Here is an 18,371-nt window from a genome sequence, read left to right on the forward strand (position 1 = left end):
CAGGGAAAGCCTGGTGGAGTGGTTATACTAGAAGGAAAGTTAATTTAGAGAATAACTAATGAGGTCATAACTTGTGGATATAAGTGCAATAATTCCAAATGATTATCCAAAAAAATATATGAAAAATGTTATCTCTCTTGCTGGCCTGAAAGCCTTGTTCGCCTATAGGTACGCGGCAGCCTTGGAGTAACAGAGAGATAAAAAAAAAATAAGAGAGACAGATAGAGATGATAAGCATTTATTATGTTTTAAAGGCTTTTATTGGCACAAACATTCAATAAATGAAAAGAGTCAATATTTACTGTGTTGACCCTTCATTATAACATTTTCAATTTGGTCTGTCATGCTGAATATCAGCTTCTTGGCTTAATCCTGACTGATGCCTATCCATTCTTGCCTTTTGAAGATTGACCACAGGTTCTCTAGCCTGGCCACAGATCCAAACTTTCAATGATCTCAGAGCCACTTTATTGTCACTCTTGTATGTGATATGGTGCTCCATCATTCTGGAAAATCCATGGATCTTCACCAAATTGCTCCTGGGTCACTAATCTCTGGATTCTGCAAAGAAGGCATGACACAGGACTCATGGTAGTGTTCCCTTTTTCAATCCGTTTTCCGGATGTGCAAAACAGTCTGTGTTTTTCTTGGAGAAAGGGGGCTTCTTTGCTGCCATTATTGACACCAGGTCGTTGTCTTCAAGTCTTCACCTCAATGTGTTTGCCAGATGCACTCACACCCTCCTGCTGCCCAAATTGAGCGAGCTCTGCACTACTGGACAGAAGGAGATGGCCATGATGCTTGCTGGGAACTCTGGGACATCCTGAAGCCTTCTTCACTGCAGTTGAACCTCTCTCCTTTAAGGTCTTGATAATCCACTAAATGGTTCTTTCAGTTGCAAAATTCTTTGCAGCAATTTCTTTGCATGTGAGGCCATTTTGATGCAAAGCGAAGATTGCAACATGTCTTTCTTTGGAGGTTTTTTGCTAACACAATGATTTGAAGCACTTCTTTCCCATGAGCTGATGATATGATTAGTGAAATTACGTTAGCGTGTCATTTTATGCCAGGGCCAAAAAACAGTGAAATTTGGGTTTTTTTTCTATACATTTATTTTTTTGCAATTATTTAAAATATATCTGATCACTCTGCACAATAATATAGAAACATTGTGAATCAACACCACAACAACTGAAGGAAACTTGTGAAATACACAATTTATGTCACTGTCAATACATTTGGAAATGGCTGTGTAGGAATAAAAATAAAAATGGTAAGGTAAGTGTTTACTTGTGGTTCCAGTCTGGAAAGATGTTTCCTTGACAAGAAACCAGTTTAAAACAAATGCATAGTTTCATAAACGCGGACACAGACACATAAGGTCAGTACGATTTTTTGAAAGAAGTCACTTATGTTCACCAAGGCTGCATTAATTTGATTAAAAACAACAACAACATTAAAACAGTAATATTGTGAATACAGCCATTTTCTATTGTAATACATTTTAAAATGAAATTTATTCCTGCAACAGTAAAGGTGAATTTTCAGTATCAATATTAGTTATCAGTGTCACACGATCCTTCAGAAATCATTCTAATATACTGATTTGATTCTGAATATACTGAAAATGATAACGATCCTGAAATTTGTGCCGCATTTTAAATCTTTAATAATGTTGGTTAATAAAAATGCACTTGTTGGTTGTTAATGTTGACTAATGCTAACAAATGAAACCTTATTGGAAGTGTTACCATAATGGACTCCTGCAACAAGTTGAACTGTGGTAAGAATGGTGCCACTTTTTCAGCTCTCATTAGAGTCACAAATGACTTGCTCTTATCATCCGATCGTGGTTGTATCTCTCTATTAGTGTTACTTGATCTTAGTGCTACATTTGACACTATCGACCACAACATTCTTTTAAATAGACTCGAAACTTATGTTGGCATTAGTGAAATTGCACTAGCATGGTTTAAATCATATTTATCTAACTGCTATCAGTTTGTAGCAGTAAATGAAAAGATGTCTAATCAATCACAATTTCAGTATGGCGTACCAGAAGGCTCAGTACTAGGACCGTTGCCGTTCACTATTTACATGCTACCTTTCGGAGATATCATTAGGAGACATGGAATTAGCTTTCACTGTTATGCTGATGATACTCAGCTCTATATTTCTTCAAAACCTAACGAAACTTATCAATTCACAAAATTATCGGAATGCATAGTTGATATAAAAAAATCGGATGACTAATAATTTCCTACTACTAAATTCTGAAAAAGCAGAGATTCTAATTATTGGACAAAAAACTTCCACACGTAGTAACCTAGAATACTGTCTAACACTTGGTGACTGCTCTGTCAAGTCTTCGTCGAACCTGGGTGTGCTCTTTGATACCAATCTTTCATTTGAAAGTCACGTGTCTAGTATCTGTAAAACTGCATTTTTCCATCTTAAAAATAAATCTAAATTACGTCATATGCTCTCATTGACAAATTCGGAACAACTAGTTCATGCGTTCATGACATCAAGGCTAGATTATTGTAATGCTCTACTGGGTGGTTGCCCTGAACGCTTAATAAACAAACTACTGCTAGTTCAAAACGCAGCAGCTCGAGTTCTTACCAGAACCAGGAAGTATGACCATATTAGCCCGGTTCTGTCAACACTGCATTGGCTTCCTATTAAACATTGTATACATTTTAAAAATATTGCTGATTACTTACAAAGCACTAAATGGTTTAGCTCAGCAGTACTTGAGCAAGCTCTTAACGTATTATAGTCCTTCACGTCTATTGCAATCTCAAAGTTCTGGCCAGTTGATAATACCTAGAATATCAAAATCGACTGCTGGCGGTAGATCCTTTTCCTTTTTAGCACCAAAACTTTGGAACAGTCTTCCTAACATTGCTCGCGAAGCAGACACAGTCTGTCAGTTCATTCGAAAGACGCCTCCCTCACAGGCTGGGGTGCGGTCATGGACGGCCACTTTACAAGAGGTCTATGGCAGGACCATCATTCCTGCCGGCACATAAATTGTTTGGAATTATTGGCGATGTTTCAAGCTCTGAGGAGCTTTATGCCAGACCTTAAGGGTCACAATGTCCTTGTGAGGTCAGACAACATGTCAGTGGTGGCCTATATAAATCATCAGGGGGGTCTGAGGTCCTGCCCTTTATGCAGACTGGTGCATCAGATCCTCCTGTGGTCCCAGGGGAGACTGTTGTCTCTCAAAGCAACATACATCCCAGGGGATCAGAATCAGGGAGCAGACATCCTGTCGAGGCAGGGGCTGAGACCCGAGGAATGGGTGAGTAAATATGTCAGAAGTTCGGCCCAGTGGAAGTGGATCTGTTGGAGTCTCGAGAGACTGCACACTGTCCACTGTGGCTCTCCATCACACTAATGGGTGATTCTTACAGATAAAATTACCACAGTATAATAAACAATGTACCGTTCGCAAAGACCTGCCCCCCTAAGTTACTGTTGCTCTGTTGTCACAGACAACGTGTCGATTATTTTTGGTATTAAACAAAGTCTCAAAGATTTTTTCTTTTTTTTTTCTTAAATTAGAACAAATACCTTTTTAATGGCTCTTTATTGTGTCATGAGAGATAACTGTATAGCGCCTAAGTTCAAACGGCACATGAACCGATCATCTCTTCCTACTAGTTAGTAGTTAAACACAAAATAAACATGAATGAACATCAGAGGGTATGTTGTTTCAACTGCGGAAAGATGTCAATACACAATATTTCGAGTTCAAGTCCATCAAATTTAATCAAATAACTCTCCTGTCTGGTTTGTTTGTCAGACAAAATGGCATTATGATTGGTCAGATCACCTGTCATTCAAAGTCCCGGCAAAGGGTGAATGGTACAACAAATCACACACACAAAGCAAATGACAAATATGTAACCAAAACCAAAAAGCAAAGTACATGATTAATCAGTTTATTATCTAATTATTATATTACATCCGCTAGGAAGACTCGTAACATAACAAAATGCTTTATCTGCACAATAGTAATTAGACGATTAATAATTAGTTCAATTTATAAAATTACCATTCTATCAGTCAATCAGTATACTATATAACTATAAACTATTTTAATGTTGATTTTGGTTAAATAAAGAGATTTAGACTAGATTAAAAATTGTGATTCTTAGTGGAAATATTCTAGAAGAATATCAGGACACTCATCAGAGAAATAAGTGATATAGTCAGAGAACCACACAGCCATGGAGCCTTGGATACTTGCACTTGGCGTGGCATCTGTGTATCTGTGAACAGAGAATACACAGCAGTCAGTTGATTGGGCAAGCAGTGGTTGAAGAGTGCTGATGTTTCAGTTAACAGCACTGAGAGATGTTTTACTATATGTATCATTCCTCTGCATCCACTGTGTTCCAGACCAGTGCAGAACTACAACACTCGTGCTCATTTGATATTCAAACATGAACAATATATCTTTTTTTATTTGTTTTATAAGTCACCTTTGTTACTGTCAGACCATATCAATGGACCCATAGATATGGAAGCACTGTCATGGAAGTCCACAGATCTGCCCTCTCTGTGATGGTGCTCAGAGTCACAGTGCTAAAATACAGATGAAAAGACAACCAAGTTGTGTCAACCAAGGGGTCAAGGTTTAAGGCCCTCTACTTGTAGGTGTTGTAACTACTGTATACAATTGGAAGCAAACAGCATTTTTCTCCATTGACAGCAGCTCAAATATATATGTGTATCTGTATTTTTCTTTCACTTCAAGAAACTTGATAAATGTACTCATACCAACAACTATATCCATGTCCATAAGTAAAATCTGAAAATACTTATGAATTTGTAAACTCACCACTGGGCAGTGATTGTCTGTCTGAAGGCAAAGGTGAATAGCGCAGTGCAGGTAAACCTTTGTGGAGTTTGCAGTGAAGATAAACATCTCAAAGGAGAAACGACTGGATGTGGAAACACCACTCTGCAGCAAGTTCACTGTATTGTCCTCTGGATTGGGACACCTGAGCATTTTATACAGTATAATAAAAAAAATTACAGACTGTACAAAAATTTATGTAGATTTGGGATGACATGAGGATCGTTTAAAGCGTTTGTTTCAGAACTGGATGCTTTTTCTCCCTTAGTTTTGTTCATTTAGGCATATATAAACACAGCAACTTTGCTCGGATCCGAACCAAAAAAAAAAAAAAAACACAGTCTGAGATCGCCTGAAAGACGTTGTAACTGAACTCTGGAGTGGTTCACTGGTGAGAAAGCAATCTGACCTAACCAACCAACAAACCAATTTGTATCATAATTCATCATGGGAAATGCAATATGTAAAAAGCAGCAGTGTCTGATTCTATGATTCAGCACATCACAGCTGAAAAGCAAAGAGTGCCTCTTCATCTTAAAATGCTGTCAAATTGCTCCATACCGAAGCAGGTGCAATGCAAAAATGCCTTGATTCCCACTCGGATACATTTGTGTACTTTGAACAAATAAGACGACAGTTTCACTCGCATGTGACTTTTTGGTATGCTTTGAAATGTAACAAAGCAACGATCTACAGGTCTGAAGACGTCCTTAAAAGTAATGAATAGCATTGTTGTTGTTTTTTTTTTCAAATACATAAGTGCTAAGGAAGACAAATAAGAAAAAAAAATAAAAAAATAAAATGAACTTGCTTGTCAACGATGAGGTCCCAGCGGAGAGAGTAATGAGGATCATTCACAGGTGTAGCCCAACATTCGTCAATCACTGAGGCAAATTGACGGCTGTCAACTCCATCAACACGAACTTCCACAAAAATACGTCTGTCCAGTTCCACGTTCACACTACCAGTGAAGGGATGGGTGAATTCAGCATCCTGATAGGTAATCATCCTGACCCGATATGTCCCTTGACCAGCAGGAAGGATCCTGTGCACAATGCTGTTGAAATAATTTTACAAGAGATGTGTTAATTACAAATAAGAATATTTTAAATAGTTAGTCAGTAAGTTTGCTGAATTTAGTGTATCCCACCTCTCCAGAGGGTTGATGTCCATGGAGAGTGTTTGGGTTTGTAAGTACACACAGCTGAAAGAAAGCTTCAGAATTCTCTTCCTGCTGATGAGATGCCCAACTGTGTGTGGCTCTGCCACAATAAAGTTCTCATAGATGAAGTGGGTGCCATTGGCCTGTAGGCACATATTATTTGAACATTTGTACATTAAGGGACTGTTTAAAGAATTATAAAAGAATTGTAAAAAGCATTTGTTGTTCTTTTGACCATTTGAGCATGTACGTAATGATTCCTACCACAAGATTTGTACCACAGATGTGGTCATTGTTGTCAAAATAGAACTCCACTCTGCCATTCCGGACTGTTCCTCTGCAGTTGGGGTCATTGAGGTGTAAGTTGTCAGAAGGAAAACCAGCCTCAAAAAGCTGACAGCGAGACAGAGACATGGAGCCAGAGCTGCTTTCACAGGTTTCAGAGAAATCTGAGAGAGAAAAAAATATTCAAGAGAATGTCAGCAGTGATAAAAAACAAAAATGTAATCAATGATGAACATATATCTGAAATGCTGAATGAGTCCAACCAAAGGATCCACGGTGAGATCTGTGATGGTTCTCCTTGCAGAAACAGCCATAAACACCATGTTTATTTTCACAGCGTTCATCCTCAGTGCAGTTGAGCTCAGAACAGCGGTCTGACAAACAGAGGAGAACCACAGGATTTATGACAATAACTGGGGCATATATAAAACAGATATTTGAAGATAAGATATTCCTTTATTAAATATAGTAATCATTGCTATAAAATATTTAACATTACGACTTTTTAGTTTTCAGTGGTCTAACTATAAAGATACAACAACAACAAAAAAATCCATTTAAAAAACTCAATCTCCAAATGGATAAAACAGACCTGTGACAATTTTTGAGTTATCAAATACTAACCATACTTTGCATCATCTTTGCAATAATTTGTTTCGGTAACACTTTAGTTTAGGGTCCAATTCTTACTATTAACTTGTTTCTTATTAGCATGCATATTACTAGGATATTGGCTGTTTATTAGTGCATATTAATGCCTTATTCTGCATGACGTTATTCTACATCCCTTAATCCTACCCCATTCCAACCCAATACATCACCTAAAAAGTGACCTTTTTTATCAATATTTTATCAAATACTTGAGTAAAGGATTGATCTTTGATCAATTGATCTTCAAAAAAACAATACCTATTAACGCAACAGCGATTGTCCACGTTTGCTATTAATTGTCTCCATGAGGATGTTGAAAAAGTTCTTCAATAGAGTTGTAAACCAAGCCATCGCCCTGGCTCCTCCCACCATCGGCTCCTCCAGGAAACCTCGTCCAAGTGACTCCACCGGATTCCCTCGTCCCATCGGCTCCCCCGTGGTCTGTCGTCGCTCTGCCTACACCACGGACATCCGGGCCCTCTGCTGTGCTCTGTCCCTTTTCCCCTACGCCTGCAGCGGGCTCCTTCCTCCATTCTGGGTCGCCTCTGTCCTCGGTCTTACCAGCGTCGCCCCTGTCCTTGGATTCTTTGGCTCCACCTGTGATACTTGTTGCAGAGACGTCCCCTGGGTCTCCTTCACCAGTGATGTCCCTAGGCTCTTGCCGTTCTCCGTCTGCGCCTTTGGATCCATCGCCCTTGTCTCCTGCAGTAGTCCCTCAGCTTTTGTCAGCCACTACACCACCTTGGTTCCTCCCTCAACTCCACCGTGGGCTGTTGGCACTGGGGAGCTCTGGGTCTGTGCCAGTGTACTATTTCCATCTTTCCCACTGGGGTCTCGTTGTCCCACCATCACCATCCATTTATCCAGTTGTCCTACCATCACCACCCCTTCCCCAAACCCTCGTCCTCCTCTGGAACCCCTTCCCATACATCCCTGTCTTCATTGTGTTACGGCGCAAGGTCAATATTTGTTCATCCGTGTCAGCTGTGTTAGTTTAACCATCTTTTTTGAGTTTGAATATATATAGGTCACCTTTTCCTGCACTCTTTATCCGGTCTTGTTAACACTATGGTGTGTGTGTATTCTTTGTATGGATCGCTACCTATTGGAATATTATTAGTAAAGTTACCCGTTTGAATCAAAAAGAACACAAGAGCAAAGGCAGTTTCAATAGAGAAAAGCGAGAGATCCATTTATTCACAATCAAGCACATAGTTACACTCAATCAAGAGGGAAAAAACCTGAGTAGGAAGAAAGAACCTGATTGGGGCTAAATCAAAAACAGTAATAAAACAAAGCCCACACTTCAATCCCATTCCCAATAAACTATTTAACACAACACGAAAAGAAAAACAAACAAGCGACCGGTATGAGATCCTGATGAAATGCTATCCTTCCCCAAAAATATCACAGTTTCACGGTATCACTGTATCGCGATTACAGCTCTAAAACGTGTTATTTTTGAATGTCTGGGTGAAAAAAAAACTTTTTCCCAAATATTTTTTCCATTAAACAAAATATATTTTATTTACAACATATAGAATATTGAGTAATATTGTGTATACAGAAGAAAACATGTATTTCAGGTTAAATAATTAAATAAATTAAATAAATAAATGAATTCTTAAATAAGATTTTTTGTTTTTAGCTAATAAGATTTTAAAAAACACGCCAACAACAAAGTGTGACAGGACCAAAAGACTCGGCTCATTTTCCTCTCCCCCGCATTTCCTGTTGACGTCTGTCTTTTATCAGAGGGACGTCCATTCAGGTGTCAACGCCATAATGATGGCAAACAGCATTAGCAGCCAATCATACCGTCCTGAGAGGTGATAGCGGAGAAAGTAAAAGTAAAACAACAAAAGCGCACCATATCCTCTGATCACGTAACTCTGAGAGCAGCAGTGATTGTCCACTTTTCCAATTCATTGTCTCATGAGGATGTTAAAAAGTCAACCACATCTAAAGAAAAACATCTAATTACAAAAAGTATAAGAAAATACCTGAGGGATGGCTTGATCTGATGGAGGTCATGTGTGTGGTGCTCTCTTCAAAGGGAAAGAAAAAAATAATTGTTGATAAAAAATAAAATTGTTTCTGAAGATAATTTCCCCTATTCATTGTCTCCATGAGGATGCGAAAAATATCCTAAATAGAATTATAAACCAAGCCATCCACCTCTGAGACAAGTCATAACATTACAAAAAGTATGTGAAAATACCTGAGAGAAGGCTTGATGTGGTGCTGGTCATTTTTGTGGTGCTCTGTTCTGTAAAGAAAAGAAAAAAACATTTAAAACAGATTTTTTTATTTACGCCATTTTACATGCTAACAACTGTGATCGTCCACCTTTTCAGTGGCCTTTCCCCAGTCAAATTTTTTTTTTTAATGTTTTTGCCATTTTACACGCCAACTTCTCTCTGTGATTATATGTGGTTTACTTTAGTTCTTCATCTTGAATTTGCCTTTTAAATATGATTTTATTTATAAATCAAGTTGATATTACAGTGACTGATGGCTTTAAAGGGCACCTATTATGCCCCTTTTCACAATATGTAAAATAAGTCTCTGATGTCCCCAGAGTGTGTATGCTCGTATATACGAGTTTTAGCTCAAAATACCATACAGATAATTTTTTACAGCATGTTTAAATTGTCCCTTTTTGGGGCTCAGAAAAACATGCTGTATAGACCAACGTCATCGAAGGGTAACGCCCGTTTTTGGGGGATAACAAACGGATTCCTCTGAGAACAGAACTCGCTCTAGATGTGCAAAGTTCCTTGATAGCAAAAATGGCACAAACATACACACTCTCTTTGCCGACCGAGGACCGTGAGCGGTATTTAAAGAAGCTACTGGATACGGGGTTACAGAGGTGTCACTTTGAAGTGCTCGGTTGATGGGTCTCGGCTCCAGTATCAGACGGAGTCCTCCATCCCTCTTGGGCACAACGAAATAGCGGCTGTGCACTTCCATTCTCAGAACTTTTTAGGTGAAATGCCTGGAATAACTGTCCAGTGAGTGATTGGAGCATTTCTTTTTCAGCCAGATGAGCTGTGAACTTGCACGGCTTGGACTGCAAGCTGAGATCCGCTCCCAGAGACGAACGGATGGGCACAGATGCACTGCGACGGTCTCCTCGACGGGGGACATGCGCACAGAGCCCTGGGCTTCTGCCTCATCCCTTTAGACGCGCGCCGATTGTAGTGCAGACCACGACTTTATCATGTAATATCACGACTTTATCATCGTGGACGTCGTGGAAAAACGGATTCCTCCTCCTCGAAGCAGCCTGGCGGCGACTCGACTGTAAATCCCAGTCGCACAAATGCAAAGGTTGGCCGTTGGATGTGAGAAAGAAAAGGTAACTAGTCCTCAGGTGCAACTTCAATGATGACAGCGTGAAGAAAGAGATTCTGATGCAATTGTCATGCCCATGCCCAGAAGTCTGTCAGTATTTGCATACTTCGTGACAATTGGCCAGCAGTTCCAAGCTGGCATTAAAGCAGCACTATGTAGTTTTTCAACCTTCATAATATATCTCCAAGACCCTTGTGATGGTACATCGACTTACAATAGGTTGAATGACACCTCTGCCATATCCTGACAGTGTCTGTATCGCTTTCACTGGCACTATGTAACTTCGGTTTTCGGGTAGGAACCCGAGCACAAAAAAAACGACAAAATTCGACTGCTTTACAGCATATGTCACTTCCCCCACCACCCCAACTTCCTCAAATTCTGACACGATAGCCCAACTAGCGTTTGATACCCGTCTGTATGTTGTTGTCATGGCTGAAGCAACAACTAAAAGGAAGAAGGCAAAGGTTTTGTCAGAGGAGACTAAAAAAAGAAAAAGGGAGAGTGACAAACTAAAAGGCCAGATGAGGATCAATATTGGAGGGAGAGCAAGACAGTTTGAAGAGGGTGAGAGTGCGCGTGCGAGTAACATGCACCCTGTCACAAGCGCAGCAGTCAGTCATCTATAAAGTGTTTATACATTTAGAAATAAATCAGGGAGTCAGGGAGCTGACTACCAAGCGAAATGTAAAAGTCAAGGCAAGGCAAGGCAAGGCAAGTTTATTTATATAGCACATTTCATACACAATGGTAATTCAAAGTGCTTTACATAGAAGAAATTAAAATAATCAAAAGAAATCAGAATAATTAAAACAGTTTAGAATAAAAGATAAAATACAGAATAATTAAAACATAAAATAAAATACAGTGCAAACAGTCGGACGAACAGTGGCACAGTGCTCATTCAGTAAATGCACAGTTAAACAGATGTGTTTTGAGTCTGGATTTGAATGTGACTACTGTAGGAGCACATCTGATCTCTTCTGGAAGCTGGTTCCAGCTGCGGCTGGCATAGTAGCTAAAAGCAGACTCGCCATGCTTAGAGTGAACCCTTGGTATTTCTAGCCGATGTGATCCTAATGATCTGAGTGATCTGTTGGGTTTATATTCACTGAGCATATCTGCAATGTATTGAGGTCCTAGGCCATTGAATGATTCATATACCAGTAATAATACTTTAAAATCAATCCTAAATGTAACTGGCAGCCAGTGTAAAGACCTGAGGACTGGTGTGATGTGTTCATATTTTCTGGTTCTGCTCAGAATCCTAGCAGCAGCGTTCTGTATGAGCTGCAACTGTCTTATGGTCTTTTTGGGAAGGCCAGCGAGAAGTCCATTACAATAATCCATCCTACTGGTGATGAAAGCATGCACAAGTTTTTCTAAGTCTTGACTGGAAACAAAGCATCTAATTCTTGCAATATTTTTCAGGTGATAATATGCTGATTTAGTTATTGCTTTGACATGACTACTGAAACTAAGGTCTGACTCCAGAGACACACCCAGATTCCTGACTTGATTTTTAGTTGTTTGACCCCTAGACTGAAGGTATGCGTTCACCTTGAGAACTTCATCTTTGTTTCCAAACGCAATGACTTCAGTTTTGTCTTTGTTTAACTGAAGAAAGTTTTGGCACATCCAATTGTTTACTTCATCAATGCATTGGCAAAGGGAGTCAATGGGGCTGTAATCGTTAGGCGATAGGGATAAGTAGAGCTGTGTGTCGTCTGCATAGCTATGGTAAGCGATTTGGTTCTTTCTCATTATTTGGCTCATTGGGAGCATGTACAGGTTGAATAGGAGTGGCGCAAGAATTGAGCCTTGAGGGACTCCGCATGTCATGGATGTCCACTCAGACTTATGGTCTCCTATACTCACATAATAACCTCTGCCTCCTAAGTATGACCTGAACCATTTTAGGACTATCCCAGAAAGCCCGACCCAGTTTTCCAGCCTGTCAAGAAGTATTTTGTGATCGACAGTGTCAAATGCAGCACTGAGGTCGAGTAGTACCAGCACTGATAATTTGCCTGTATCAGTATTTAAGCGAATATCATTTATTATCTTTATGAGCGCGGTCTCTGTACTGTGGTGCGGTCGGAAACCAGATTGAAAATGGTCAAAGTATCCATTCGAGCTTAAGAATTTGTTCAGCTGATTGAAGACAACTTTTTCAATGATCTTGCCTATGAAAGGAAGATTTGAGATCGGTCTATAGTTGTTTAATATGGTCTTATCCAGATTGCTCTTTTTCAGGAGGGGCTTGACAACAGCAGTTTTCAGGGAGGTCGGAAAACTCCCAGAGAGAAGTGAGGCATTTACCACCTCTAGGAGATCTGCTTCTAAGCTGTGTAACACATTTTTGAAAAAAGATGTGGGAAGTGCGTCAAGGGCGCAGGTTGATGTTTTTACGTGCTGTACGGTTTCTTCCAAAATTTTGCCATCAATTTCTTCGAAATCAGACATAGTGGCTACTTTCTCGTGCTGTTGTCTGATCTGCCTGACACCAGCGCAACTCAAGGATGAGCTGATCACCTTTCTGATATTATTGATTTTCTCAGAGAAGAAAGAAGCAAACTCACTGCACTTTCTCACTGAGAGCATTTCACTGGAAAACTGGCTTGGGGGGTTTGTCAGTCTCTCTACAGTAGCAACAAGAGTGCGTGTGTTGTTTATATTGCTGTTTATAACATTCGAGAAGAAAGTCTGTCTAGCTTTGCTTAGTTCCTTATTGAAAGCATGGATGCTGTCTTTGTAGATGTTATAATGGACTACAAGTTTTGTCTTCCGCCACATGCGCTCTGCTTTTCTGCATTGTCTTTTCATATTTTGCACTGCTGTTGAGTTTCTCCAAGGTGCTTTTTGTCTGCCACTCTTCTTCCTGACTTTCACAGGAGCAATATCATCAATTACACTCTTAACTTTTGAGTTAAAAGAATCAAGGAGAAAATCAACAGAGTCAGCAGATATGCTTGGTGTTAAAGATATAGCCTTCATAAATAGTACACTAGTGTTCTCATTTAAGCATCTCTTCTTGACAGACACAGATCTAGCTTCAATGGCTGGAGAGATCAATATATCAAAGAAAATACAAAAATGATCAGACAGTGCTACATCCTTAATAACAATTGATGAAATGTTTAGACCCTTACTGATAAGTAAATCTAGAGTGTGTCCACGATTATGTGTGGCTCCATGTACATGCTGAGTCAGATCAAAAGTTTTTAAAACAGTTTTGATTTCTTTTGCCATATTGTTTTCTGCATTATCTATGTGGATGTTAAAATCTCCAGCAATGGCAAAGCAGTCAAACTCTGAGGAAATTGTTGATAACAGTTCTGTTAAGTTCTCAGCAAAAGCTGGAGAGTATTTTGGAGGCCTGTAAACAATGATAAGTAAAATGCGTGGAGCACCTTTTAACACAATACCCAGATATTCGAAAGACGGGTAATTCCCAAATGATATTTGCTTACATTGATAGACATCTTTATAAAAGGCTGAATAACATGGCCTGGCCATGTTTCGGAATCTATCTGGTCATCCATTTATCTTCATGAATCAAGTAATGCTAGTAGAGTAGCGAATTATCAATCTGGTAGCTACACTATCATGCTAGTTTACGATGGTTATAATAAATAATCTTTCAGGATAACTATCCTAATGTCTGCAGGCTGATAGTCATGTTTGTTTATTTATTTTTCTGGTGAAAGTGTCTTGCCTCAGGCTATAATGCAAATCGATTTTCAAATTTGCGATTCATCTATGTGTAGCAAGTTGGGAAGAGAGAAATATTAATTGTATTTTATTTTTATATGATGCACTTCCCAAAACTATTTTTATATGAAGTAAAAGACTTCGGTTTATGTAAAACAGTAGACAATAGGCTACTATAATGGCGCTGTCTTGTAAACGTGAGCTACGCGATCTTTTGACGTTTGAAAAAAAAATAAAACTCATGAAATTATTTTCATATGACATGCAAAAAAATATGACATTTCCTTCTCTGTGGGCCTCGAGTCAGTTAGCGTAGTGTGATAGCGTAGAGCTACGTCACACGTAGGCTCCTTATTGGCTGACGCTGGTCATGTATGTGATGCGTGTGACATACAACAACAGAAGAACTGTGCTATATCACTAGTGAACTGACTCGAGGCCCACAGAAAAGGAAACGAATGGTTGAAATAAAGTCGTTATTTATTTATTTTTTGCGCACAAAAAGTATTCTCGTCGTTTGATAAACTTAAGATTGAGCCACTGTAGTCACTTGGACTATTTTAACAATATCTTTAATAACTTTTAGGGGCTGGCAAGTTTCATTCCCTTCAGAAGCCTATGGAGGAGTGATCCAGCTCTCAGATTTCATCAAATATATCTTAATTCAAAAGTGGAGAAGGGAGGAGTTCCCGCACCGTAGCTACTCGTGTTGAGTTACCGCTCTCAAAAAGAACCAAAATATGTCAAGCACTGAATTATTAAGGCTTGCTACATTGCAGAAGGAGCTGGATAATATTTATGAAGAGAAATCTAGGGGTGCTTTTGTTAGGTCTAGACAAAAATCGATGGAAGCAGGAGAAAAAAAATACTATATTTATTTTTTCTAAACCAAAAATATATTAAGAAATAACTTCTGTAAAAAAATTAATAATAAATGGACTAATGATTATCTCAAGGATATTTTTTTTTGTTAATACATTTTATAGTCATTTTTTTTAGAGTTTTATAAAATAAAATAAAAATTGTAATGACCTTGCACCCTTTATCCTTGCAGTTTTTAAAGAAGCAGTTGATTTGGGGAGAAATGCCCGCATCACTAAATCAAGAAGCAATTACACTTATGCCCAAGCCTAACAAAGATAAATGTTCTTAGAAAATTCGAGACTAAATAGATTGTGAAATAATGATACTAAAATATTTTCTTTAATTTTTGCAAAAAGACTTAAGAAAAATCTAAATGCAATAATTGATTAAGAGCAGTCAGGTTTTTTGAAAGGCCGTTATATTGGAAATAATATTAGACTAATGTATTATATATAATGTATACATCGAATGTATTACAAATTAAGATAGTGTTTGGAATGCTTTCCCAAATTACATATTTAATTCATAGTGGCATTCATTTTACTTTAAAATGTAATTTCTCAGTTGATTAAATCCCAGTTAAACTGGCAAACTTTCATAAGCAGGCACTGCTTGGCAATTCATCTATAAACATAACTTTTTACCACATCAATACTTTATATGGAATAACAAAGATATCTTGTACAAAAAAATTCAATCTTTAATCAGACATGATACGACAATCGAATTCTTACTGTTAATCAGTTGCTTAATGAACAAGGTTTACTTTTAATATTCGGAATTTCTCAATAAATGTATGATTATTGTGAGGCCAAAAGAATATGCTATTATTTTTGATGCAATCCCTGGCAGAGTTGTATCACTATTACGAAATCCTGGATTATATCCTATAAATGTTGATCGTTTTTGTAGTGATACAATATTTATAGGGGATATTAATATATAAATAGATAAATACAGTAACAAATATATTCTCAATATTTTAAAAACAAACTATTTGCCTTGTTCAACAGTGTTTTGGTCTATATAAAAATATGAACTGGAAAAGAGTATGGTCAATAACAAAAAAGTTTTTTATAAATAATGAAATTAGAGAGGTATCTTATAAAATTGTACACATAATTTAAAATGTCAAGGAGTTGCTTGAACGTTCCCATTTGAATATTGAAAGCTTATGTGAATTTTGTGGCAATACCAAAGAATCTGTGACTCAATTTCATTTCTAGGTTTGCATTTTGCAGGATCTAACATGGGATTTTGATTCAATAGATCTGTAACAATTTATGAGTTGGCAAAACTCAAAACCCCCTACTGATATCGGCTCATATGACTTCATCTTTGCATTCAATGTTTTTTTTATACCTGATTGAAGGCTTGATCTGGTGCTGGTCACGTGTGTGGTGCTCTCTTCTGTAAAGGGAAAGATAAAACAATGCCTATAGAGCACAAAAGTGATTGTCCACATTTCCTATTCGTGTACTTGAGGATTTGAAAAAGTATTTCGTTAGAGTTCTAAGTGAAGTCAACCACCACTAATTAAAAATCTTAAAGTACCTCTGTGGTGAAAATCAAGCTTTTAATGTTGTTTATATGTCTATGTGGTGTTTTTAATAGTAAAAAAAAAGGAAAATTATATTTTGCTATTTTACATGCCAACTCTGATATCTCTACAGAGCACAACAGTGATCATCCACATTTTCAGTGGCATTTCCCCCCTCCAAAAATGGTTTCAAATATACCTGAGGGAAGGCTAGATCCAATGGTGGTCATGTGTGTGGTGCTCTCGTCTATAATGGAAAAATCTATTTATTTAATTATTTATGTATTTATTATTATTTTTTATTTTTTTACATACCAACTCTGATATGCCTAAAGAGAGCGACGGTGATTGTCCACCTTTTCAGTGGCCATTCCCCCCCAAAGCAAATGTTTAGGAAAATACCTGAGAGAAGGCTTGATCCAGTGCTGGTAATGTGTGTGGTGCTCTCTTCTGTAAAGGAAAAATAAAACATTATTTATTTTATTTTTTTTCAATTTCACATGCCAACTCTGATATGCCTACAGAGAGTAATAGTGATTGTCCACCTTTTCAGTGGCTTTTTTCCCATCCAAAATTGTTTAAAAAAATACCTGAGAGAAGGCTTGACACGGTGGTCATGTGTGTGGTGCTCTCTTCTGTAAAGAAAAAAAAAAAACATAAAATTTTATTTTTTTTTTCTATTTCACATGCCAAATATGATATACCTACTTAGAGCAACACGATTGTCCACATTTTCAGTGGCCTTTCCCCACCAAAATATGTTTAAAAAATACCTGAGAGAAGGCTTGATTCGGTGGTGGTCATGTGTGTGGTGCTTCCTTCTTTAAAGGGATAAAACAAAGAAAAAAGTTGTTTTTGCTATTTTACATGCCAACTCCGATACGTCTACAGAGAGTAACAGTGATCATCCACATTTTCAGTGGCCTTTTACCCCATAAATTCATTTCTAAATTACCTGAGAGAAGGCTTGATCCAGTGCTGGTCATGTGTGTGGTGCTCTCTTCTGTAAAAAAAAAAAAAAGGAAAATTATATTTTTCTATTTTACATGCCAACTCTGATATGCCTACAGAGCACAACAGTGATCGTCCACCTTTTCAGTGGCATTTCCTCCCCTCCAAAAATGGTTTCTAAAATACCTGAGGGAAGGCTAGATCCAATGGTGGTCATGTGTGTGGTGCTCTCGTCTGTAAAGCAAAAATTAAACATATATATATTTTTTGTTTCATTTCACATGAAAACTCTCATATGCCTACAGAGATCTAAAGTGATCATGCACATTTTCAGTTGCCTTTTTCCCCATAAAATCGTTTCTAAAATACCTGAGGGAAAACTTGAACTGGTGGTGGTCATGTGTGTGCTCTCTTCTATACAGGAAAAAATAAAACATAAAAAAGTGTTGTTGTTTTTTTATTTCTATTTCACATGCAAAATATGATATACGTACTTAGAGCAACAGCGATTGTCCACATTTTCAGTGGCCTTTCCCCCCTCAAAAAAATTTGTTTAAAAAATACCTGAGAGAAGGCTTGATCCAGTGCTGGTCATGTGTGAGGTGCTCTCTTCTGTAAAGCAACAATTAAACATATATATATATTTTTTGTTTCATTTCACATGAAAACTCTCATATGCCTACAGCGATCAAAAGTGATCATCCACATTTTCAGTTGCCTTTTTCCCCATAAAATCGTTTCTAAAATACCTGAGGGAAGACTTGAACTGGTGGTGGTCATGTGTGTGCTCTCTTCTATAAAGGAAAAAATAAAACATAAAAAGTGTTGTTGTTTTTTTATTTCTATTTCACATGCAAAATATGATATACCTACCTAGAGCAACAGTGATGGTCCACATTTTCAGTGGCCTTTCCCCCAAAAAAATGTGTTTAAAAAAAATACCTGAGAGAAGGCTTGATCCAGTGCTGGTC

The 18,371-nt window shown here is 38.0% G+C and overlaps 1 protein-coding gene across 1 annotated transcript in view; it reads right to left on the minus strand.

The window, feature by feature from the left end:
* Positions 1 to 4,171: 4,171 nt before the first annotated feature.
* The window catches only part of LOC143710318 (uncharacterized), a 36,810-nt gene continuing 22,610 nt past the window's right edge, over positions 4,172 to 18,371 (minus strand). The window contains exons 8-15 of the mRNA XM_077201281.1: positions 10,098 to 10,106; positions 6,584 to 6,694; positions 6,300 to 6,484; positions 6,024 to 6,178; positions 5,685 to 5,930; positions 4,856 to 5,018; positions 4,497 to 4,599; positions 4,172 to 4,283 (exon numbers count right to left, since the gene is read on the minus strand). Coding sequence (XP_077057396.1) covers positions 4,180 to 4,283; positions 4,497 to 4,599; positions 4,856 to 5,018; positions 5,685 to 5,930; positions 6,024 to 6,178; positions 6,300 to 6,484; positions 6,584 to 6,694; positions 10,098 to 10,106 — 1,076 coding nt within the window. The 3' untranslated portion in view covers positions 4,172 to 4,179. The remainder of the gene's footprint in view (positions 4,284 to 4,496; positions 4,600 to 4,855; positions 5,019 to 5,684; positions 5,931 to 6,023; positions 6,179 to 6,299; positions 6,485 to 6,583; positions 6,695 to 10,097; positions 10,107 to 18,371) is intronic.

Source organism: Siphateles boraxobius, unplaced genomic scaffold (genome assembly GCF_051911475.1).
Source record: "Siphateles boraxobius isolate OS27281-9 unplaced genomic scaffold, OSU_SipBor_1 46, whole genome shotgun sequence".
NCBI classification, from domain to species: domain Eukaryota; kingdom Metazoa; phylum Chordata; class Actinopteri; order Cypriniformes; family Leuciscidae; genus Siphateles; species Siphateles boraxobius.